Below are 25,046 nucleotides of genomic sequence, written 5' to 3'. Positions count from 1 at the left end.
GTGTATGTTTGAGAGAATGTGAGTGTTTAGATTTTTCCTCTGCAGCTGTGTCCGACCACAAGGAGACTGGAATGGGTGTGAATGTGTGTGTGTGTCGGCTTTAATACAGCTCTGATAGCGCGGGTCCTGAACATCTTGCAGAAATGCACCCCTTGGATATTAGAAGTGATAAGGTGCAGACATGTATGAAGGCCCTCACTGTTCTCTCAAACATGACAGCGGCCATCAGCACCTCTGGCGGGTTTGTATTTGCGGCGGTGACCCGTGGCAAAATCCAGCCCTTCATCTCGACAGGCTCATTCAACAAGCCTTTCGAATCAAGATGATGAGGATCTCAGAAGAACACATAGTGAGGTCTAGTTCTCTGTGTGCAGCCGGAGTTTTCACTGTTCATCCACAGCATTACCTTTTAAGGATATCAAAGTTAAATTCTGGATGAAGGTCAACTGCATGTTAATACAGCTATTTAACTACAAAAAAATGTTCATGTAAAGTTATGGCATTGTGGTTGTATGCCTCCATCAACCAGTTAAGTTATAGTTTATATGTACGTCTGTCCAAGCTTAAATGTAGCCATGACAGCTTCACACACATCTTCAACACAGCAGCACAGAGGACAGATACAAGGTGGGCACCCAAGATTGGTGTCACCTGTCTTACCAAATGTCTTTGAGTCCCCACGTGACACAATGTGCGCATGTATTCATGCAGAAAGGCCGATTATCTTTGACAGCTAGCTACAGTTACACCACTTGGCAAACCACATATCAAGATCTAACTTACGTGTCATGGTCGGAGTTTCAACAATGGATGTGATTCCCACATGCGGCATTTTAAGCTGATGCACAGCATGTACAGGTAGAGATCACTTTACGCACATGCACAGAAGATTTGTTCTATTACTGAAGAAATCTACAAGCGATGAAAAGGAGCCACTTTCATTTTTACCTTATTTAGAAGCGGAAACATTTGTCTCCATTTGGGAAAAAAATGGAGATTGAGGATTACCTATTTTCTCAAAGCTTTTTTGAGATATCACTTTCACAAGAGTGAGACAGAAGAGTTCACAGTGACCTTTGACCACCAAAATCTAACCAGTTCATTGCTGAGTCCAAATAGATTTCTGTTCCAAACTTGAATAAAGTCTCTCAACATGTTCTTGAGATATCAAGATAATGGGTAGATATCCAATTGTACATACGTGCATAGAAAACAGCCAAACCAAAAACATTAAACCTCTAGCCACTGCTGTCGCTGACGTGGAGACATCAAGAAAAGCATTTCCAAAGAGATAATCCATCTTATTCCATCATGTAGTGATCCATTATATTCTTCTGCCATGCAGTCGGTAAACTAAAACAAAACTGATAATACAGTTTCTGTTTGTTCTTCTCATTTATTTATTTTTTATCTCTTATCTCACTCGTGTTGGGACATGGGTCACAGGTCTCACACTGCCTGTTTTTCCTCCCAGATGAGGTTATATCCTGCAGGTCCGACAAACTGAACACAAAGTGACACAGGCTTTGCATTGTTCAATCAGCATCTTTGTTCGCCCTCTCTTTCTCCTCACCAGCATGCTCTGTAAATTCGACTTCTGATAACAAACATGCAGCTCAGATTGGTGCAGTGCACAACGGTTTGGTTTACAGACAAGGCAAGGGAAAGATTATAGCATTCTTCTTCAAATGTAATGTGCGCGTAGTTTTGCAGGCTTTGTCTCTTCGGTCTTTGTGGCAAAATAAAAAAGCTAACAAACTGAGCTCACATCCGACAGAGCTTCACAACCACCTCTTTTTTGATCCAAATAAGAAAAGACAAAGCGAGCACATGTTTAATATCAAGTTTCTGCTCTGAACTGGCCTCAAGAAGCAGGGGGGCCGACTCTTAAAACCATCACGATGGGCTGGTGTTAAATAAAAAAAATGCCATCCAACTGTTACATCTCTGGTTATTAACTACAAAGAGCTGTGGTTTTCAGCCTATAGACTCAGTTTAAAACATCCCCTAGTGTGCTTACCCTGGCCATTTTAGTTCCACATTTTTGAGTGACAGGAAACAGAATGAGAAAAAGATTGAACTATGTTTATATGGAGGTGGAACATTTGCTGATCCACTCAACGCAAGGGCACAGACAGTAAACAGTGGCAAAAAGCAGCTGGAGTAAATAATTTATCCGTGAGTTTCAATCTTGTTTGCCAGAGCAAATGGGAGGAGACTGTGTGAAGAGGGTAACAAAGTTCCTGTCAGAGTCTGTCCTCCTCCGCTGCCACAGCTTTGCCCCTGAGACCCGTGCTTCTTTCTGTCATACTCTCTGTATCCCTTCGCCTCTCTCACTATCCCCTCAAGTGGAAAGGCAACCAGTTAGCTTCTCAACGGGTTCCAGAAGAGAGATGTCAACCATGTGTCCGCTGAATGCAACAGAAATTCTTCCTGTCAGGATGTGGCGTGACACAGCTTCCAGTGTGTCTGAACGGGGAAAGAGCTGTCACAGTTCCTCGGGGTGAGTCGCAATGATGGTCACAAACCGGAGAGTGACACTATTTTAGTCTGAACTACTGACAGACAGACAACTGGAGCACAATAGTAAAATCTTCCAAATAAAAATCTGAAAATGTAACTTTACAGCTTTATTTTTTTCAAATAAAGAATTTACTAGGCTATGGGATTAGGCCTGTCACGATGACTACTTCTGTTTGATGATATATAGTCCCAGAAATAAATGCAATAAACAATATTATTGTCATTCTGAAACCATTTTTCGTTACTGATATGACAGTAGCATAATAATGCAATTATACCATTTCAAAAAAGTCAATGAACTTTCAATCCTTCAGAATATTCTGACATAACAATTGGAAACAATAACAATATGATTTGCTTATCTTCAAATTATTTTCACTCTTTTCTTTGTTGCCATTTTTAGCTGCATTGAACTTCTTTCCATCTTGTTATTGCACTTCTTATTTTTTTTTTGTTTGTAAAACATTTTTGTTAACTTGTTTTTGAAAAGAGCTATATAAATAAAGTTTATCACTAATACAAAATTTGGCAAAAATTCACGCTGGTGACTTTCACGTGATGTATAAACATGTATGTAGCCTTAAAACAACAGGCAATATTGAGGTCAGCGAATAGACTGAGGTCATGTCCATTTATCATACAATAAGTTCATAACGTAATTATCGTGACACGCTGTAACGAGATAATGTTGTCTGAAAGTCCACATCATGGCTTCTGTATAGCTACATTTTGTCTGCCTCCTTAAAGCTGGAGTTAAACGACACATTTCCTTCTATACTTTTCAATATAAAGGACGTAACAAAGTCTTAAACAAAGACAGATATTTCAAAGTGCCATTAAAAACTGTGGGCTGGGGAAATTGGAGCCACTCTTCCCCTACCCACCCTGTCTCTTTATAAGCAATTACTGCAAGACAAGCATACAGATAAAAGCTCTACAGGCAGGAGAAATAGCTACCAGTGCACAGACAGCGGAAATATTTAATCCCCAGGATCTGGCTAACTGAAACAAAGACTTTCAAAGTAACACATACACACATGTACGGGTATAACCACTCATGGGCATATACCCCGATGTCTATCATTCTCAAGCTGATTACAGTTGTGTGGGTGTAAAATGAATGGGAGCGCAGCAGTGGTTACTTCCTTCTACTTGAATAAATTACTGTATGGTGACATTAATGGAGCTCAGAGTGAAACACGTGTTGCGTTTCAAGGCCTTTTTTGTGTGTGCATGGCTGTTGTGTTGGAGGCATGTGGGCAGGCAGATAATGACACAGAGCACGAGTGCAGCTCAAGTCTTTGTTGAATTGGACCTGAATGATTTATACAAGATCTCCTTTATTACATGGCACAGTAGGCTCATGCAGAGGAGAAATAAAATGCAGTTTTAGACGCAACATTGGGAATGCATACAACACAGCCTTAATGACAGAGGCCCCTTCAAAGCCGAGTTAAGTTATACAGTCACACTTATAATAGAGACTTCACTTTTGTTTGTGGGCTGGTGATGCAGCATTGTTTCTGAAAGCTGGCTTACAGGTGAGCCTCGGTAATGAGAGAAAACAGTAATTAAGACGTACAGCGCAGAGCAGTTAAGTAATGTTATGCTGTAGACAAAACAAAGAAAGAAAAAGAGTGAGGTTTTACAATCCCTTTGTGATCCCCAGAAGGGTTTAGCCACATCGCAAAAAGCATTGCATCACATAAAAAGTAGAAAGAGATGAGACATCAGAACCAGAGCTGTATGGATGTTCAAGGTGCACACACCCAGAGACACACTTTGGTCTGTCATTGAACCATAATCAACAGTTACAACATGACAGAGTCTGACAGACTGCCATGTCATCATTCAGCTTGAGATCCCTTTAACTATCTGTCGTGTCTCCTGTGACACGAAGACAGACAATGGTCCACACCCAATGCAACAGGATGACTTCTGCAGGTGATGGCTGGCCGAGGAGAACAGGTAGGCAAACATGTAGACAGAAAAACAAATAATACTATGCCAAGGGAGCAACACAAAGGCAGACTTCCTGAGCCTTTTGTGCTCTGTAGTTCCATCCCATAAAAAGAGCAGTGGATTTTTATGCACACCATCCAGATTTGCTTCACTCACCAGCCAAAAAAACAATCTTAATCTATAAAGCGGCTGGTAAAAGTTAAACGTCCACTAGCTATTAAGGGCTGGCTCAGGCCTGCCTTGAACCAGCCCCTAGTTAGGCTGATATAAGCCCTTTCTGTCTCTATGTATCATTTTCTCACATGGATTAATGCAATTTTATTATGTTGAGTTATTCTGTACACACTAATCTATCTATCTGTCCGCCGTTGAGGTGGGGAAGCTCTTGCTGTGAGGCGTCAGTGTTAACCACCACACCACCGTGCCACCCTGCCTAAATAATGATAGACATTTAAACAATGTTTGCATTTTTTTCATTACTATATTCATTTGAGATAATGGAAAATGCCTTTCTTAACTCCCCCAACACAGAATGAAAATGGCATCAAACTACAATGGACTTTTTGATACTTCTAAAATTGCGCAACAATCTTGTGGTCTGTGCAACAAAACTTTTAATATCAGTAGTTCCTGTGCTTGGTGCAAAAATGTAATGTACAGCCTTATACAATAATAGATTAGATTACGTTTTAATGAAACAACACTGCCGTTTGCTTTATCTAATCATCTGAAGTTCACCCCTAGCAAACACAGCCAAACACACCTCTAACCTGTATGCATATGCATTTAAGGGTTGATAACACAGGGAGATACAACGTGGCTAAGTATGCATTCCACTGGATTTACAAAAGTTCACCTCTAAAAGGCATCAGCAGATTTGTACATGTATATCCAGGGAAAGAGGGAAAACATATATTTTCTCATGTACATCTACATTGCAGGTGGGATAAATTAATTTGGTGCAGGAAATCTTAAGATGGACTAGCTTTTCAAAATGTTAAATACATATTTTAGAGTGTCACCTGCTCCTAATACTTAATATCCTTGGCATGGTTACAGTAGTCTTCATAATATAGCCCTCAAGAATATCTCTGCAATTAAATGTGACTACTACGCGCAATACAAAAAAGCCATGGTCACACAAAACAACCTTTTTTGTATGCTAAATATCACCTGTGGCTTTTTCAACTGTTCAGGCTGTGCTGTGTGATTACATAATGAAGGACCTGGGTGGCACTTAAGATTCAGGAAATTTAGTCTGAATAATAGTCATTTAAAACCAGGAAAGAACCCTTTTTAAATTTCAAATAATAAGAGCACAAGCTGACAGCATGGAAACAATTTCCCAAACTACAGAGGGGTGAGAAATTACAGAGTCTAAATGTAAGGTACCTGGTAATAATACAATTTCTTCATAATGCTCAGCAAATACTGAGCACTTTACAATAGTTTAGCAATGTGGTGGTAAAATGTAATGCACACATATTCAAAATAATAAAGACTACAGGGGCTTAAAATCCAAAGTGACTGAGAAACTAAAACTACGGCCTTGTGATTGTATGCCTTCATGAACCAGTCAAGTGGCAGTTAGAGTTCACATTAAAGTTCTGTCCAAACTAATATGTAGCAATGACAGTTGACAATGCTTCAAAAAGGCAGTGAATGTTTCTGCAAAAACGCTGTATATTCTAAAACCTGGATGCTTCACATGCATCTTCCCCCCGACCGCACAGAAGATCTATACAATCAGCACAGTTTAAAGGTGGACACCCAAAATTAGTGTCACCAATGTCCAACCAAATGTCTCCCTTTCTGCTCTGAGTTATGACACTCAGTAATGACCAGAAAAGTGTTTTCACAGAACATTGTGATGTCACTGTGAAACTGACCTTTGGGGTCTGTCATTGCTTAATTATTTTATCCTATAAGACATTTACATGTCATTTTGTCACAATTAGCATATGAATTATGGCCAATAACATGTTTTGTGAGGTTGCACTGACCTTGACCTTTGACCACCAAAATCAGTTCCTCATCAAGTCCAAGTGGACATTTGTGCAAAATCTGATGAAACTCCCTCAAGGCTTTCTTGAGATATTTTGTTCATGAGACAAACACAAGGTCATAGTGACCTTGACCTTTGACAACCAAAATCTAATCAGTTCATCCTTGAGTCCATGTGGACATTCATGCAAAAGTTGAAGAGAATCTCTTAATGCCTTCAGAAGCTATTGCGTTCACAAGAATGACACAAGAACATAAAGTCACATTGAACGTAACCTTTGAGCACCAAAATGTAACCAGTTCAACATTGAGTCTATGTGGATGTATGTAACAAATTTAAGGATCCTGAAATATGGACGGAGAATGGGACAGCAAACAACCCAGAAATATACTGCCTCCAGCAATGGCTTTTATTGGTGCAGATGTACAAAAAAGTATTAAAATCAAACGTGTAGCAATAAATAGCAAAACTGTAGCATTCCCTTTTCATGTCAACTTGCCAACATGAACATGATCAGCTGACCATATAAATACTAATCTGGGTTTAATTAAGTGCCACTAAAAAGCTTAACATAACATATGCCTCTTTCAAAAAATGGCAAAATGGAAAATGAATATAAACTGTTTTATTGAAAGGGAAAAAAAGTCATACTGTACAGATTGTAAACCCCTGTGAGGCAATATTCTGATTTCAGTCTAAATAAATAAACTTAACTATTGAACCAAAATTTTGAGACACACCCAAGGCTGAAGGGAAAGCCTCGGAGAATGTTGGTAACCATTTTGTTTTCCAGCAATGATGCCCTTGCCCCAAAAGCTTCTCGGTTAAATTAGCATTCAGTGTTGGCTCACGGGCACGCCATAAACAGGGCCGCTTTTGTTAATTATCCACGGATCTCAGCATTACAAAGAGTGTTCCTACTTGCCTTTGGCTAAATTACCTTCAGATACAGAGGGTAAACTCAAGCTTCAAGGGGAAACAAATGGTAAAGTGTACACAAAAAACATAAACGTGGTGTCTTCAGGAAGCAGATGCCCTAAAACTTGTAGTTTTAGTTTTAACTCTTTTCCTAAATCAACTCTCTCAGCCAAGCAAAAACACACAGTTTTCTCATTTGAATTCTCAAGCAAAGTGTTTTTTATAAAAAATAGATTTGCTTCTTCTTACGTCTGAAAAAGAATACAAAGACTAAAGTTTGTAATGCATCAAAATAATGTGCACGGATATCAGTGAGTTTAGGAGCTGTCATTGTATCCACATGTACAATTCTCTCTCCAGCAACTTAATAGGAGAAGACAGGCCAAAAAACAGAACGCTAAATAACTATTAAGTTTCAGCTTAGCATAAAAGGGCAGTTCATTTAATGAAATTTGTTTGTTGCTGATTTTAATGCAACACAGTACCACACATCAAAACACAGTATATATTCATCTGAATATCATTAGCATTACAAAAGACATCATTGCTTTTTCAGTCACAATTCTTTTACTTCCCTCATGTCATACTGGGTAATTTTGAGCTGCTCGACAAAACCAAAAACATTCGGGCAAAGGCTTGGCAATATCCAGTGATATTACATCCGCTGAGTAGGCATGCAAACCTCTGGCCCCAGCCTGCTAATGTTCAGCAGTGCGACGGACTGATGAAAAGCAGAGAGGGCCACTTCTAAAACGGGTGCATCTTCAGCAACCCATTATCACTGTCTGCAATTTGCTTCAGTGTGACACCAGTTCCAGACGAAGTGTTTGTCCTCTAGACATGCAGGGGCCTCTAGAGTGACTGCCCCCATTCACGGATACCTCCACAATGCATGCTGGAGGTGCTGACAGGCCACTATCTGTTTCAGTGGGAAAGCAGGTCCAGAATGGTCAAAGGAAACTGAACAGAGACGTAGGCTACAGTGACATACGCACCAATATTGCTCTATGATTGCCAATATGACAATATTCTGAATTTAATGCGGGTCATATAAACAGCATACTCTGTTTAAATATTCCAAATTAGGCTGTTTGCCATATTTAGCATTTTTGGATTGAGACATGTGGTATAATTCAGTTTTTAGGAGCATCAATCCGCCAATTCCGAATGTGCATCTCAATTAGGGTTTTTACTGCAGTTTGCGACACACGGCCTTCATACAGTCAGCTCTGTGCATTGTCATGGAAACACTGTACACATACCAACTTGCCAACAGTTTGCAAGGCTATGGGGTAGAGATGTACACAAAAGAAAATCCTACATTTCTGGTCGCAGAGAGAAACGCACCTTCTTTTAAAAAAAGGTTCCTATACATTTTCATGGACAAAATTTCAAAACTTTTCCATGCCTTTTCAAGGACACATTAATTTTTTTTCTCTTTTTGTGACATTTTTTTAAACATAGAGGATTTAAATTCTATCGAAACATAATTTCAGTCTGTGTGCATACATATGGGGGATGCAGGGATAAAAATTAAGAAATGTACATGATGGAAAATAAAATGTCACACATAAACACATATGTGAGCTACATTATGTCGACACGCTACAAATAATGAATTTGCCAGTATGTTACATTACGTGGCAGATGATTCACGGAAGATTACTGTAACAATATCATTACACACAAAAAAATGCCATTATTATTCCAAAACCTTCACTGATTTTTACTAATTGAATGACTTTTCAACGCCTGCAAAATTTTATTGTTAAGTTCCACGACTTTTCCCGGTTTTCCATGAGTGAGGGAGCCTTGTTTAAACATTATGAAAGACTTGAATATCAACAGCTTTTGGGATAGGCGCAAATATCATGACACCGCCCTTTTCAAGAAGGTGAAGGAAGGAAAGAGGGAGTATAAAAAGTCCACCACTGTTGGAAAATTGTGAAAAAATGCTATTTTGATGCAAAGAAGCAAAATGATAAGCAGTTCCAGCTGTTCTACTTTTCCATATTTTAACTTGAAAAACCACAGTTAGGACACATTCATCAGAGAATGCAGAGCTGCATGTAAACAGGCCTGTTAGTGGTATATTCATTTTCATTAGTCAAGTAAACAGCTTAACAGGAATGCCGTCTTTTTTCGGAATAAGGGCCAAAAAACTGACTATTTTGCGCATGCAAACCTACTCACTGACAGAACCAATACACAGAGCTCAAGAAGCTGCTTTGGTTCAGGTATTTAAGACAAATTCTGTTGACTACAAATATTCAGACTTTTAACATGAAACTTTTGCCACAAGAAAGAAAAAAATACATCTCAATGAGCGTCCTATTTACTCAGATTGCATGAGGTCAGCCATTGCCAAACCCAGCATGAGGTGTAGAAAGGTTCATTGGTGCCAGACAGTGCTGAGGTGGGTGGTTTCGCCCCTCTGACTCAAGTCTCAATGGTGTCGGCATCATGCCTTGTTGGTCACAGCAGCCCATAATCACAGTGTTTTGTGAAAAACTAAAGGCTAATCAGGGAGGTGGAGAGGAGGGGCTCCACCTGCCCATCAGTCAGTCATGCTCATCCCCTCGGGTGACGGCAACTCTATTGTGGCGAAGTGTGTTTTGCCCAAACAAGCTGCGGCATTGAAAGCTCAGAGAGACACTTTGCGTGTGAGGAGCTGTGTGAGTGTGATGTTCACAAAAGATGACGACATGTTGTGGACAACTCGGATGAGACGCCACGTTTTCCTCTTTTTTTGAAGCAAGGACACTCTGTACTTGTTTGTAAAGGCTCAAGAATATAGAGTTGAAATGAAAAACTCACATACATATAAACTGTTAACATACATGTATGTTGCATGCAATGTTAACATACTTGCTAACCATTAGGAGGAGAATTTTGTAATCAAAGCAGATGATAAAACTATAAATACACTGCAAAAGCATTTTTTATTTTAAATACTTTTAATCTTACTTTTAATTCTCAGGAAAGAATACAGAATAATTTGCCCTCCAGGCATGGACTAATGTAAATCTTTGGCTAAAATAATGTTAATCAGTTTTCAATCATTCCTTAATTTCATCGCACCATGGGACCCCCACGCTTAAAAGAAAAATCAACGCAGCATATTTAACAAAATGCAGATCTCTTTTTCTTTGAGACTGTTACAAAATGGGAATTCTTTTCTTTCAGTACATTTCAGTACATTTCTCTCTTTGTCTCTCACTAACTGAGGAGGGTAAAGCTACATTTGGTGTAGCTGTGTTCTCCGGCGGAGAAAAAAGGAGAGAAAATTTGTCATAAATCGGGAGAAACACAGGAGATTTGTGACTCCGGCAGGAAACCGTAAGAGGATAATTAAAAAACTGGAGTCTCTCAGCAAAATTATGATGGTTGGCAAGTATGGATGTTATCTTCTAAAGCAAAGAACCAAAAATGAAGGCTGTAAAAATTGATTTGTTTTGTGACAGTGCCTATTTTCATCCTTTATGCTAACTGAAGTTAGCTTATGTGTCTTATCTCTGACTCCCAGGTCAGTGGATAACTAATCGAATTTAGTTTCAGAAAAATACATCTACCATTTAAAAACGTTTACGATATTTATGATGTAACTTTTTCGAGTTTATAAATACTCGCTTTGGCTCAGTATATCTTGTGTTACAAATGAACCATTGAAATATAGAAAAATGATTTAAAATAGACACTGAGAAATACCTCTCTTTAGCAGTTTCCAATATTTGTCTAAATTCACTTAGCTGGAGTCATTAAATTTGATAAGGCCGGTTTTATTGACTGCATAAGGAAAGTTGGTATTTTAAGGATTCACATCAATAGGAAAGCTCCGCCGCGTAAAATCAACACCCTACAAGCACTTTATTAGACTGCTGCTGCTGCCTGCCAACTCGCTCTTATAAATGAATCGCCTCCAGCTCCACGTCCATCTACTCTGGTAAGTTTGCCCTGCACATTTAAATGTTTGCACACTCCACTATGATTGAAATGTTAATATATTTAAACAACGTCAATAACTACAACACAAACAACTGTTTTGGAAACCTTCAACTGGATACAACATTAACCCTTTGAAACCTGGAGTAACTTTCTTTGTGCTGCTTTCAGCTGCCTTTCATGAGAACTTAAACGTTGAGCAAAAAAGGCACAAATTCGTTCAAAAACATGGGGAAAATGCCATCTGTAGATTATTTTTAGTTTAGAAAAATTACAACAAAAAAACAGCTAGGGCAAAATCTCTTTATAATTACCATAATTATATAGTTTAAATGATTTTTTACAGGATGACTACAATGTTGTTTCTCTTTCTTTCTCCTTTTACTAATTTCTGTGTCATTTCTTCAGTTGCTCATTGCCTTCTTCCCATGTTTTTGAAAGAATGTTTTGTTACAGGAATTGTTATATTTTTAATGCACTTTTTCCAGGTCACTTCCTTCTTTATATGTCTTTCCTTTTTTCTTAGATATCATGTTCAGTTGAATTTTTTTGGACTTTCTACAAATTTCTTGCTAATTTTTGGTTCATTTTCTTCTTTTGTTTCTTCCAATGTTTTTCAGAGAAATCAAGCTCAGGTTTCAAATGATTAATACAAGAACTTGGACTTCATCAATGTCACTTTGGCAATACACTATGCTTGTGTAAAGCACAATCTTGGCCAAACTCATCATTTAAGTGATATAAGATAATGAATAAAGACGCCGTTAAACTCCAACACTGATGCCAAAGCATTCCTACAAGAACGGTAAATTTAAAAACACACAGAGCAAAATCAACAACAAAAGATATTATTGGAAACCAACATCCTCGTATCTATGCCTGAATAACCGTTTGCCTGGCATCAGTGTTTGCTCTTGCTTCCCCTCAGGCATTATCTTGGGGGTATATAATAGGTGGATTTACCCTTCATGACTCTATCAGAGGAAAGCATCTGTCTCCCGTCTGAGGCCGCAAGAGATCCATTTGTACAGTTTGAAATGGATTGGCACCCCGTGGTTGACAAAGACAAAAGCCTTTAAAGAAATTAACTATTTAACAGGCCTGTCTAGTTAAATATTCATTTTAATCCAGCACAGACAGAGAGAGACACCCATCGAGTCCTTTTCGTGCCACCTCGCTGGGCAATTAAAAGGGAATTTCCATTCCTTCTCCCAGGCTGAACTAGCAGCTTGATGGAGACCATGAAAACAAAAAAACTCACACTATCAATGGCAAAGATCAGCTTGCTCTTTTGTTTTAACTAAGCTGTTGGAAAACAAGATCTCAAGAGCAGCATCTGCACTGAGGAAGGGATCTTTGGTTAAATCGCCCATTTGGCTAAGCCTCTGATGTGTTTGACCGTTAACTTTAAAAAGCACCCAACAACAATAAAAAAAAAGAAGGCACAAACATAATCCTTTGACAGACACAACATGTTTAAAAATTCAATTACAGCACACAGCCAGTGGAACTAATATGACAAGCTCTGATACTTTTACAACTCCATCTGTCTTTGGATGCTTTTGAAGATTTCCACGAGAGAAAAACAAACACAGTACCCCACCAATATAGGGTTTGTTTTGAAGGTAGCCACTGCAATTCATCAAATGGACTCTGGTATGAGGATGGTGGGGGGTAATTCTCAAACAGAATGAAAATAAATTGCACAAAAAGGATAGCCATGTCATCATGCCAGGGGTATTCAATGGCACCCGTTTGAAACCATATCTTCTGTCACTTTTTCTCAGCAGGGAACCGACACAAATCCAGTGATGGAAGGGTTTCATTTTCTTTGAAGAGCACAATGGTTGGTGGGGTTTTAGCAGCTATGAGGTCTTGTTACAACTAATGATCCTCTCAAGAGGTACCCTGTTATATGAGGTGCCTCAAAGTACAATAAGAAGAGTCCCATCCAGGAAAATTGTTGTGGCAGCCTTGACTGCTGGGGCACAGCAATTCTGCCGCCAACCCAGCCTGAGGTAGACTACAACCACCTACTGCGCCGCTGATGGGCCGCCATCTACATCTGGAGTCTGTCTAAGGCAGTCCAAAAAAATATTGGTGTTGTCGAGGACAGACGAGAATCACTGTTGGAACAGCAGACCATCTTAGAGGTTAATGGAGTACATGAAAAAGAATAAATAGCTAGATTTGAACCCCTTTTACACTGCCTGGTCAAAGCGAGAATGACTGCTGTAATTCCATATAAAAGGTACAAATGAAAATAGGGGGGACAGAGTTGTCTCGCCTCTGAGCTGGCAGCAAAGGCAGTAAAGGCCGTGACAAACCAACGCCTAAAGGCAAACACTGCTGTGGCACACACCTTACTCTCCACGCCTCTTTTTCTTCTGCAACGCCAGTATGCTATCTAAAATCACTGTTTTTTTGGTTCTATAGTTAAAGGCAAAGCCCCTCAAATCAAGGGTCTTTAATGCATCCCTATTGCAGGATCTCTGTTAAAGATAAAACACTGACATACAGACACCTTTGGTAAATTTACTGGTCTTGTAGAGATTTATACTAAATCTTAATAAGAAACATACAATTAACCACAGCAAATGGACTCAATAACAATCTTCCAAATGTGCTCACTTTGTGTCTCGGTACATTTCTGGTAATGATTCTCCCTTTGCATGCAAATGACAACTTTAAAATGCACTGGAAGGAGAATTTTTATGAAAACCTGATTGGTGGTTTTACATTATCCCATTATTACCTATTCTTGGCGCATGTTTTACAAACAAAATTTTTGCCATCGTAATAATCTGAAGGATGTTATAATCACATTGAGCATTTTACAAATAGGGGCTTTGGAAATGATGACTTTATTGAAGTCAATGCTGACATGTTTGATTACTTTATGACCACTAAAAATGGAGGAATGTGCGCAAGAGGGGCTACAATTACTACATTGTTCATCTGATGTGGACATAAACAGCCTCATTTAAAGCTGACAGTCAGCGTTTAAATTTCAGAGTCAGTGTTTCATTTTAAATCAGACATGCTGACATAAATATGTCACAGCCCGAATACATATGCATGCACAATTTTACTGTGGTGATGTTGAACACTTTAACTGAGGATGATTTAAGGACTTTCGCCAATACCAGTTTGAATTTGCATTTACAGATTCATATATTACACGAGATGTGCCTCAAGGGGGGATTCAATATGTAAAATATGTACAAACATGATAAACAAGATGACTGCCACAGCAAACAATATAAAGATGGTAGCGATAATGACAATAACAAGCCTGTATTGTAATAGCATGTGCTTGAAATACTACAGTATGGCATCATTAGATTGTAAGGAGCTTGATAATGCTTTTAAAGCTGAAAGAAAGAGCTTCCACTAAATTTAGTGGCTTCATATGATGGCACTGCATTGTGTGAGATTAAATAATATATGAGTGCTATCAATTTTCTTTATTCTGCTAATTTAAAGCTTCTGCGCCAAGCTGTAGAAATCATTTAAATCCCTATGAAAATGGTCATCAGAGACATATCTGTATATCACTTTGGTGCAAACAGTGGATACTCTGCTGTCACAGTTTACAGTCACTCTTTGAAACGTGGGGAGATTGGCTGGATTTATTTCAAAAACCGCAAGTTAAGAAAGATGATCAAGAAATTTGCAAAAAATGACAAAAGAAAATTACCTGCAATTTAGAAAAAAAAATAAGAAAAGAAGGCTTAGTATTTGTAGTGATTCTGTAAACATATTTTTTTTAATATATAATGATGATAATTTTAAATATAATTCTCTGGACATTTTTTTCTATCTTAAAAAACAAACAAAAAAAAAAAAGAAACTCTAAGTCTACTCTTTTTTTTGCAATTTGCAGAACATTCCTGGCCAAGTTGCTAATTGCCTTTTCCCCCATGTTTCTGAAAGAAATCACTTGATAAAGATGCCTGAATTCGCTGCAAGGAAAGCAATGTCGATCCAGGGTTTAAAGGGTTAAAAGAACCACACTTTAAACTGTAAAAAAGGTAGAAAAAGTATTTTATTCTGATAAAAAAGTAAATCAAACACATTTTCATAATGTACTGATCACTGCCTGCATAACATATCCCGCGCTGACCAAGATGCGCACAGATGGAGGCATGCAGAAGGGTAAATAATGCATGCCTGCACAGGACGAGCGAGAAGGGCGTAGCTTGAAGTGGGAGAAGAGGATGAGGCTGGGGGCTTGTGGGGGCTCGCTTCTGCGTGCCAGCCTCAGACAGCTCACCGCAGGAGAGACACAGACACAAAAGAAAACTAACTGTCATGGTCACGAAAGCAGAAATGACACTCGGCAGCCACAAAACAAGCCAGCTTGAATTTTCATCAAAACAAACACGCGAGCTGACATAGTGTGACTTACACTATAGCCGCTGTCAAAATAGCCGAGCAGTTCGTATTTGACAGTAAAAGGCCATACTGGGTCTTGTTTACACTGCTGGGGACCTCAGACTTCCCCGGGGTCTTTCAGGCTCCAGCCTGAAACTCTCGTCTGACCCAATTATCCAATTAGTTGAAGTAGTGGCCAGACTGGAAGGTGATGACGGCTGGAACACCTGTGGAGGCTGTGCCTGGTGTGGGGCCCATGGGTCCTGACGACCAGACCAAACAGAGCTTTTTTTTACTAACGTTAGCTGGGATTCTGTCCAGCAGGAACACAGAGAAGTCTGTAGCCAAACTGTTGGTGAGACTTTAAGCAAGCTGAGCGACTTCTCTCAGAGTAAGCTCCCGACTGTTTTAAGTATTTCACCAAAATAAAGAGGTTCATTAATAGGACATCTCTGCAAGATACAAATACTTCAGAAACTGGTGCTGCATGATTAAGGAAAACAAAAAATGGATGCTTTTGCTAAATATGTAGAAAACCTAAAAATACCAGAAGGCACTGTGCTGTACCGGACATATAAACAATCCCTCTGAAGGGTGACAAAATGTGGACTGGTCTGTATTGCCTTCCAAGGCATGTTTTCTTTATATATCAGCAAAAATTACAGCATCATCAGAGCCATTATCAGAGCCAGAAACTGTAAAAACAGAAATTACCGTTGGATTTTCAAATTCTTGATGGTCCTTGAAGAAAACATGTTTTATTATACAGGTTTGTGAAACAAATTTTCAAGACTTTTCTGACTCTTTCGGGGTATATTTAGTTTTCCAAAACCTTTCCAGGCCTGAAAATTGTTATTCGTTATTTGTTAAAATTCCATGACTTTTTTCAGGTTTTTCATAACCGAATGAGCCCTTAAATAGGCAGTGCAGCAACATAATCTTAAATTTATATTTGATCAGCACTGCCTAGTTTTGCTGTTCAATCGGATTTCGGTTCGAGTTTGAGGGAGTCTCGTAAACCAGCTCTTTGTGTCCGTGGTGGCTGTATGGGTGGCGGGCGATATGAAAATGCTGAAGTACAGTCTGTAGCTCAAACAACAGCTCAAGAAAAAGTGAAACTTTACGTGGGTGGAGGATGCATGTCTAGGCACTGGTTAGACGGAGCAAAGTTTACCACAGGTCATCTCCACATACTACCATTATCGTTTTGATAGAAAACTGGTTGACAATTGGTGAAGTGTCTCTTTGATGTCAGTCTAAGCAGCAACACAGAGGTGTTAGCAAAACATAACATGCTAACAAAGTTCATAATTGTCGACTCATCAGAGCTACTTGAACTGGAAGCTCAAATAATTACACCCTTTTGCTGCTGGAGCTGACTGTCCTCTCTGATTGTAACAGACATGACAGCATTAAGTCTTTTGACTGTGGTGAGAAACTCTAGACGCTGAAATGCCATTGTTACGTGACTCCAACTGCTTACACCCTTCCGTCAGTTTCCTAAATAGAGTAACATTTTACAAGGAAACCACAACGTTTCTGTTTGCCCTACGGGCACTTCCCAGTGGGACAAAGAGCAGCCTTGGCTCTTGACAGCTCCACTGAAGGTCTCACTGCCACTTCCAAGAGCCAAAGCATTTTTCTCCTCCCTCAAGGCATTTTCCTCCTTTCCTCAAGGTAATTCGACAGTTGTGTGGTCGCATACTTGCACACTCCTCTGCCTCTTTAGATGCAGAGCATTAAGGGATTAGGTCCAAGCGGCAGAATCCATAGGAAGTGATCTCCACAAAGGTCTTTCTCTGCTTTGATTTGTTTGTGAAGCTTGTGTTTGATTTTTCATATAAAAAGACATCAAGCTTTGATCGCGACTAACCACACTAATGGTGAAGCATTAATTTTACAAGATGAAAGGGAATACGAATAAAAAAAAAAAAACAATCAAAACTGGCAGCAGATCTGAAAGTGGGATGTTTTTTCCCCCACCATTTTTTCTGTTCAGGATTATGAAAAACAAACGGATGACCCAAGTGTTGAGATCAGTTACACACAGGTGAGGGTGTGTCTTTGACAAAAAGAGCCGGCAGAGTGTGTCAGTCCACTGCAAAGAGTACCGCCACAGTGGCAATTATGTGTCACATATGACAACCCTTATGCTTCTGTGTGTATAATTACACCGCAGAAAATGACATTCTTCTCCAAACAAAGCAGGACTGACAGCTTCTGTTACATCCTACGTAGAAAGACACATTCTTTCCATACCAGACAAGCACACAAATAAGTTTATGTTCCTAATGATGTTTATTCTTTCAACCAGCTTTTAAATGAAAAATGTGCCCTGGCAGGACTTTGTCAGATACTTCAAAGTCAGCCTCACTGCAGGACAGGTGGCTAATTTGTCTGAAACAATAATCCCATCTCCATATCTTGCCAATTAAGACCACGATGACACGCAAAACGTCTCAACAGAGAACAAGGCATGAGGGAGCAGAGCGACTCGGGTGAAGGCTCGGGCTCGCATACCAGCTACTTGCCACAAAAAAGGAGCTCTTGGCCTCAAACAGAGTAAGCGCTGATGAATTTCAGGCTGAGACGCACACGGGACCATTTGTGAAAACAGAGAGAAATGTTGAAGTAATATTCCAACATAATCTCTTCACAGTTTATTGTATACTGATCTATAGAAACCATGTGAAGCATTCCCAAAATGCTATACATTCTACCATAAAGCCCCTTTTTACCCACACGCAGGGTTTCCAACACATTTGTTTATTTGTGGCGACTCACCACAACATCAGCACTTGCTACCAAATATAAATGTCTTCACACTACGGTTTTTGACTGGTCGACGATGTTTTAATGAATAGAACTAAAAAAGTAAGCTGGAAACATTTTTGTCCCGCATAATACTGGCATATTTTTCCAAATTCTGTTATTTAATACTTTTAAATTTCAAAAAATGCCAAAATTGACCTGCTTTTCAAAAAAAATGTGTCTTATACAAAAGCCCTGGAAAACACAACCCTATCTACAATTTCCAAACTGACAGACTTAAAGTATTTCCTGCAGGTTTTAACACACACTTATCTAATTTGCAACTAGGATTTGGGCTGAATCTGCTCTGTAATTCACCTTTGCCCACGCTTCACCTTCACTGTAGGTTTGAAACTAGACCTGACTGGAGGAGGCCGAGAGAGCGAGGCACCGAAAGGAAAATGACATTGTTTCGATGAAATCTGAAGCCATGTCGTATCCTAACCTCAGGCTGGGTTAGTGGGAGAAAATGAAGACTGACAGGACTGATGTGAGGGTGGGCCCGCAGATAAAGGGTCTCCCAGGGTACGGACAGCGGCAGCCGCCTCTTACATCACTCAGCGCTCTATGAACGTCTCGGAGCTCGAGTCTAGGCTACTCTCTGAGGAGACGGGACATTTTTCAAATACCTGAAGGGTATTTACACACCTGCTCAGTGTGAGGTAAAGGCGAACGGCTCTGTTTCAGGCCACTGGAGAGACAATACAATTTTAACCTGTGCGATGGACTGATTGACACTATTCAGACCCAACTACAAAAACTAAAGTGTGTAAATATTTGCCCACTCGTATCCATACATGTAACTCCCCTGGGGTGACACACAGGTGTTGTCAGACTGTACTTATAATCAGGGTTTATACTTTTTTTTTTACCAATAAAGTTCCATGATTTCCATTTCCTTGATACAGTTTGTTTTTTACAAAATCCCTTGACTTTTCCAAAACTTTGAGGGTGTATTTAGTTTTCCCAAACTTTTCTAGGCCTCAAAATTGCTATTTGTAACTTCCATGACTTTTCCAGGTTTTTCATGACCATATGAACCCTGCATATTACAGAATGTGAGTCCAGGTCTAAGATGAGCAGCGTCAGTACAACTTAAGCTTTTTATATTGTTGTAAAACAATGACGACAGCATTTGCAACGTTGTTGTTGAGGGCAGGAGGTGAGCCCCAAGGGCAGGAACCTGCAGTGTAATCAAAGCTTTTGCCAAATTACAGGCCCAAGACACTACTAAGCAGAGTTCAATGTGAGGCTGAGGGAGGGGTCACCCATTATACTAATATTCTTAAGTCACGGAGCAAATTCCTTTGTAAAACGTCAACACTAGACAGCATACGGAGGCCCTACTTATTCTAGGCATGCTAAGTGTCTAAGCACACTAGTTCACCTTCCTTTATAGCTCAGAAAAAAGCTTTCGGCGGGGAAATAATAACAGCATTAAAGTCAACTCAATGCATTTTTGAGATGCGTAGCAAAAGAGGAATGCAGTGTGGGTCAGAAAGGGGATGTGCCAGCTTCTTCAGCATTTTCTAGAACACAGGCATCAGTATAGGAAAACTGGGGATGTCTGTCAACAAGCATGCTCGTGTTTGTATAACATGTCAACAAAAAATGTATTACGCATTATAAGACCAACAGATATGTTGCCAGCACTGAGACAAGTTCTCATCGCTTTTTATTCCAAAAGGAAATTGGTGCTTAAAAAATAAACAGATTAGAGACCAAAAACATCTGTACGATTTACTGCAATCCTTTAAACAGTTACAAAAGCCATGTGTTTAAGATTTCCCTTAATAGGATCTTTGTAGTTTGTGTAAAATGAATGACTGACTACAACTAAATTACTCAGAGTTACCAGGTTATTAAATGCACCTGTATAATGCTGCAGTAAGTTCCTTCTTTGTGAGGCTTTTTGCAAGACAAAAAAAAAAACAACCAAAAAACACACAGCTAAACTAAACACACACTCACACACACGCATGACTATACACAATGAAAGAATCACACACTGCTGTGTTTGGCTTCTTTTTGAGGATGACTGACCTGGTTGATTGAGTTGGCAGTACAAGAGGCGAGGCCTGTTCCCAGAGAAGACACGAAGAAGAGTACGGGGTCAAAGGGCACTGGAGCCATTGCAAAGCCGGCTGCCGCACTCGTAACCACCAGAGCTAAAATCACCAAAAAGAAGAAAAGAACAAATTGAAACAGGAATTTGAAAGTGTCCTTATTTAAGTGTTACTTTATGTAACGGGTAAAGAACAGTGTCAATGCTTTGCTTCTGTGGAAGTTTGATTCAATTTGTTTGCTTGAAAATAAATCACTCATTTAACAATAATCCTTTTGCTATTCAGCTGACTGTGATCTCATTTTAAATTTTTTATTATTTTTATTTATTGTAACTGTGTTGTTTTAATTGCTTTTGATTGGTAAGATTATTTCATTTTCTTCTTTTTGTGCACTTACTTGTATTCTTGTGTAATGTATATTTCTCGACGTCTTTGTAAATGAGAGCTTGCTGTCAATGATCCATCGAGAGTAAATATAGATTGAATGAGACACCAGTGTTTCCCCTACTATTATATTGACCCCCCCACCCCCTATTTCTGTTGCATTTCGTGGTGTGTAATCTGCATGGACAGACGTTTAAATTGCACAAATATGCTCCTGTAAATGTGATTTGAATTTGTAAACCATATCTACCTTCACCAAAGCTCCCAGTCTGTCCGGAGCTTGCCTGTTTTGCATATTTTCAGAGATGTATGAAATTCTGTACGTACTTTTGGGTAATTATTTGCATGTATGAACCTTCCTATGTGAATGGTTCATATTTTACAATAATAAAAAGATGCCTACCTGTGAGTTTTATTTTGGCCAGCTTTGCGTAGACCTGTGGCAAATCAGCCACATCAATCTTCATCTGCTTCCACTGTCTGTCTAGACGGGCCTCCCTCGCCTCCTCCGTCTCCACCTGGACATGAGGCGTCTCAACCGAAGTCCCAGCCGCACCGGACACAGCATCTTTCTGTGCTGCAGCATCTTCTGTATCCGGCTTCAAGGTGGATAGTCCTGGCTGTGCTTTACTGGCGACATCCTCTGGTGGTGAAACTGTATCTGTGACCACAGGATCAATAGTTGATATCCTCTGCACCTGTCTTTCAACGCTGTCATCTCTCTCATCCACAATGGTCAGGGAAGGAGCCGGTTTTGGGATGGCACGCTGGTGAAGCTCACTGTTGTTCTTTGCTACATACTGAAAGGAAATCCGTGCACAATTTACAGGATTATTTACAGATATAACCATGAAACTGGCTGCAGACTTCTACAACAAAAACAAGACAAAACAAAAAACAGGTATCAAGGTGTGATGAAGGAAATGTTTTAATACAAGTACCAAAACATTGGAGGGGAAACTGAAATTCAAATAAAAACAAGTATATACTGGATGAAGTAAAAGATACCTGGCGTTTCAGGAAGTTGAGGTGCTGGTACGTCAGCCAGTTTGATGGATCTCTTCTGTAGAGCTGAATAAGGCTGCGAGCTGTCTGGTTGCATTGAGGAACTGTTTGAACTAGTTTCTGTTTCACGCTTGCACCAACCAAACCTACGAGAAATGTAAAATACAATGTTTAGCCATAAAATATAAAAACTGCATGTCACACAAACAAGGGGGCATAAAATGAAAGCATGATTGAACACTAAAGGTTAAAGGTTCAGTGTGTAAAATTTAAGGTCATTTAGAGGTGAGACTCCTGTATGCAAAGCCTGAGAACTACAGTGGCCAACATTAAAACACAAATGGCTCTATATAGAGCCAGTTTTTGGTTAGTCCAGTCTGGGCTATTGTAGAACAGCATGGTGATCTTCATTGGAGAGGAGCCACTATATATATGAAAAGCTCATTCTATGGAGACAAAAACACAATGATTCATATTATGAGGTGATAAAATTATGTGTAAAATTGATAAAAACATAGTTATGAGTATGATATTCCCTTTCTACAAATAAATTACCCCAAACCCTACACACTGGACCTTTAAGATACATTTTTTCCATTGCACTGACCTTCTCAAACCTATTCTTCATCTTAGATTAAGACTAATATAAATAAGTACTGCATTTGTACTGTAAATTTGGTGATTTTGAATGTTTGTGATTCACTGAAAGATTAAATTTTGTTTTATGCAGGGCTCCCACACATTTTCATGGACAAAATTTCAAAACCTCTCCATGACTTTTCAAGCAACATCAATAATAATAAAAACAAATGAAACTTTACCCACTTGCCCTGTGTTTTTCAACCATATCAGAATCAAACTCTTTTCAAACATAATTTCAGCTAGCTGCCAAACATGAAGGGAGAAATGAGTAAGAAATGTCTGTGATGGTAAACAAAACATTGTCACACATAAAATGACAAGTTGACTTTTTAGAAATGTGATTTGCACAGGACAGTAACGTGAGAAACAAATGATGATTTTCTGAAACATTATGCATTACTGTAAACTGAACTGATATAAAGAAGTTATAATTAACACAAACATAAACATCTACAGCAGAAATTGCAACATACACGTTCATGCAATGGTAATATTAATTAAAAAAACACCATATATAATAGTAAACAGGGACCATTTTTTAGCAGAGAGCACTTTTTGTTGATATTGCTTACATACTTTTAAGGTGTTGAATGTAGTACTTTTACTTGTACTCGAGTATTTCCCCTGCGTATTATTAATAATAATAGTAATATATCATTAACATTACGTATCCTATTTACTGAGTAAGATATTGCTCTGATATAATAACATGTGGTAACGTTACCAAACACGTCTGTGTTGTGATCAGCGTTGTTATTACACAGCTGTGTCATATAACCGTTATAAATGGCACATAACACACTATTAAACCCTCGCTTTTCGCGTTGTTGAATAACACGCAGTTACAGCAACATATCTATAACGTTGTCCTTAAGAAACCCGCCAGCTATTTGCTAATTTTGGTCTCTGCAGACGCGGTTGACTTCTATCTAAGGTCACTGTTAGCTTCACGCCAAACATCTCAGCTGCTAACGGGATAGCTAAATGCTACGCTAACAGCTAGCTTCCGCCTTAGCTTCAACGGCTGTTTACAGCACGCGAAACTTAAAAATGACTTTCAACTACATCGCTGTGTTAAACGAAACATTACATTTCACCTCGAGTTACCTGACAGTCTGCTACATGGCGTTTTATACATTTTCTCGAATCATTAAGCCGGCTTCAGCTCCGAGCCCTTCACATGCAGCGAGCCGCCATTATGACCTCGTTAGGTAAGGAGAAACACTTCCGGGGACGACGCGCAAAACGTCAACTAGTCCTCGCGCTGCAGATTATTACCTTTAACAAGTGGCAAATGAACACAAAAAAACATAAAAAAAAGAAATAAATAAAATAAAAATAATATGTCATAATTATATTGCCATACTGTGCAGTAATATTGATAATGATAATAATAATGATTATTATCGTTATTATATATAATACAGTATAACATAATACTATATTATATTTTATTGTATTATATTATATTATATTATATTATATTATATTATATTATATTATATTATATTATATTATATTATATTATATTATATCACTTTATGTATTATTCTATACCCATACTATACTGTTTTTTTTACAAATATATTTGATGCTCTATTGTAATTTAGCCTATGTTCTACTTTCACCTTGTACTATATCTCATAGCCCATACATCACAATTTACCCAACAGAATTTACTCTTTACTATATTATGTTATATGTGCTGATTATTGCATCATATTCTAGCATATATGATATTGATGTCACATCTGTGTATTAATACAAAGTTCTATTATTTAATAATTTCCTAAGTAATGCAATTTTTTTTCTCTCCATATGTTCTTGTAAAGTTTTTCTATTTCTTTTTCTATTCTTGTTATATTTTAGATTTTATGTACCTCTTATTATTTATCTTTTACTTTCCCTATATCTGTACTACTACTGTCTTTGTGCTAATGTAACAACCAAATGTCCCCTCTGGGAAACAGTGAAAGTGGATCTTATCTAAAACTGCCTTTAATAACTATTAATCGCATTTAATTTGGAATATTTTATGTTTTGTTTTGTTTTTAAATAACAAAACAAAATAGCTGGTATTCATCAAGGGAATAGAATTTATTTCACTGATTTAACAGACTTAAATATTGTTTTGCACTATAGTTTTAAAAGAAGAAGCAAATGTATTTCCAAACACCAGTTGGAGTTGTATTTTTTTCAGTACTCAGGTTACTGGAGAACCTCTGTCACTGAGCAATAAATCTGAGCTGAAGACGGGATTCATTTAATTCAAAATTGCCGTCTAATTCAATGTCTGGCCTTTTGCCTCCTGCCCTTGTACGTCCTCTGCCTGGCCCCGCTGTTTGGTCTGTTATTTATGTGTATGATCATCTCGTTGGCCCTGGCTGCCACGGCCAACAAGATGGAAACCT

General features: G+C 38.7%; 1 protein-coding gene across 1 annotated transcript in view; it reads right to left on the bottom strand.

The window, feature by feature from the left end:
• The window catches only part of cox10 (cytochrome c oxidase assembly factor heme A:farnesyltransferase COX10), a 44,862-nt gene extending 20,986 nt beyond the window's left edge, over window positions 1-23,876 (bottom strand). Inside the window, exons 1-4 of the mRNA XM_042508380.2 lie at window positions 23,743-23,876; window positions 21,997-22,139; window positions 21,392-21,788; window positions 20,582-20,706 (exon numbers count right to left, since the gene is read on the bottom strand). Of these exons, the coding sequence (XP_042364314.2) occupies window positions 20,582-20,706; window positions 21,392-21,788; window positions 21,997-22,139; window positions 23,743-23,773 (696 nt within the window). The 5' untranslated portion in view covers window positions 23,774-23,876. The remainder of the gene's footprint in view (window positions 1-20,581; window positions 20,707-21,391; window positions 21,789-21,996; window positions 22,140-23,742) is intronic.
• Between the last annotated feature and the right edge of the window lie 1,170 nt (window positions 23,877-25,046).

The sequence above is a fragment of the Plectropomus leopardus genome, chromosome 19 (assembly GCF_026936395.1).
Source record: "Plectropomus leopardus strain MGB_pleo_1.0 chromosome 19, ASM2693639v1, whole genome shotgun sequence".
NCBI lineage: Eukaryota > Metazoa > Chordata > Actinopteri > Perciformes > Serranidae > Plectropomus > Plectropomus leopardus.
The sequence above is the reverse complement of the archived record's forward strand: the minus strand, read 5'-3'. Positions and strand labels throughout refer to the sequence as shown.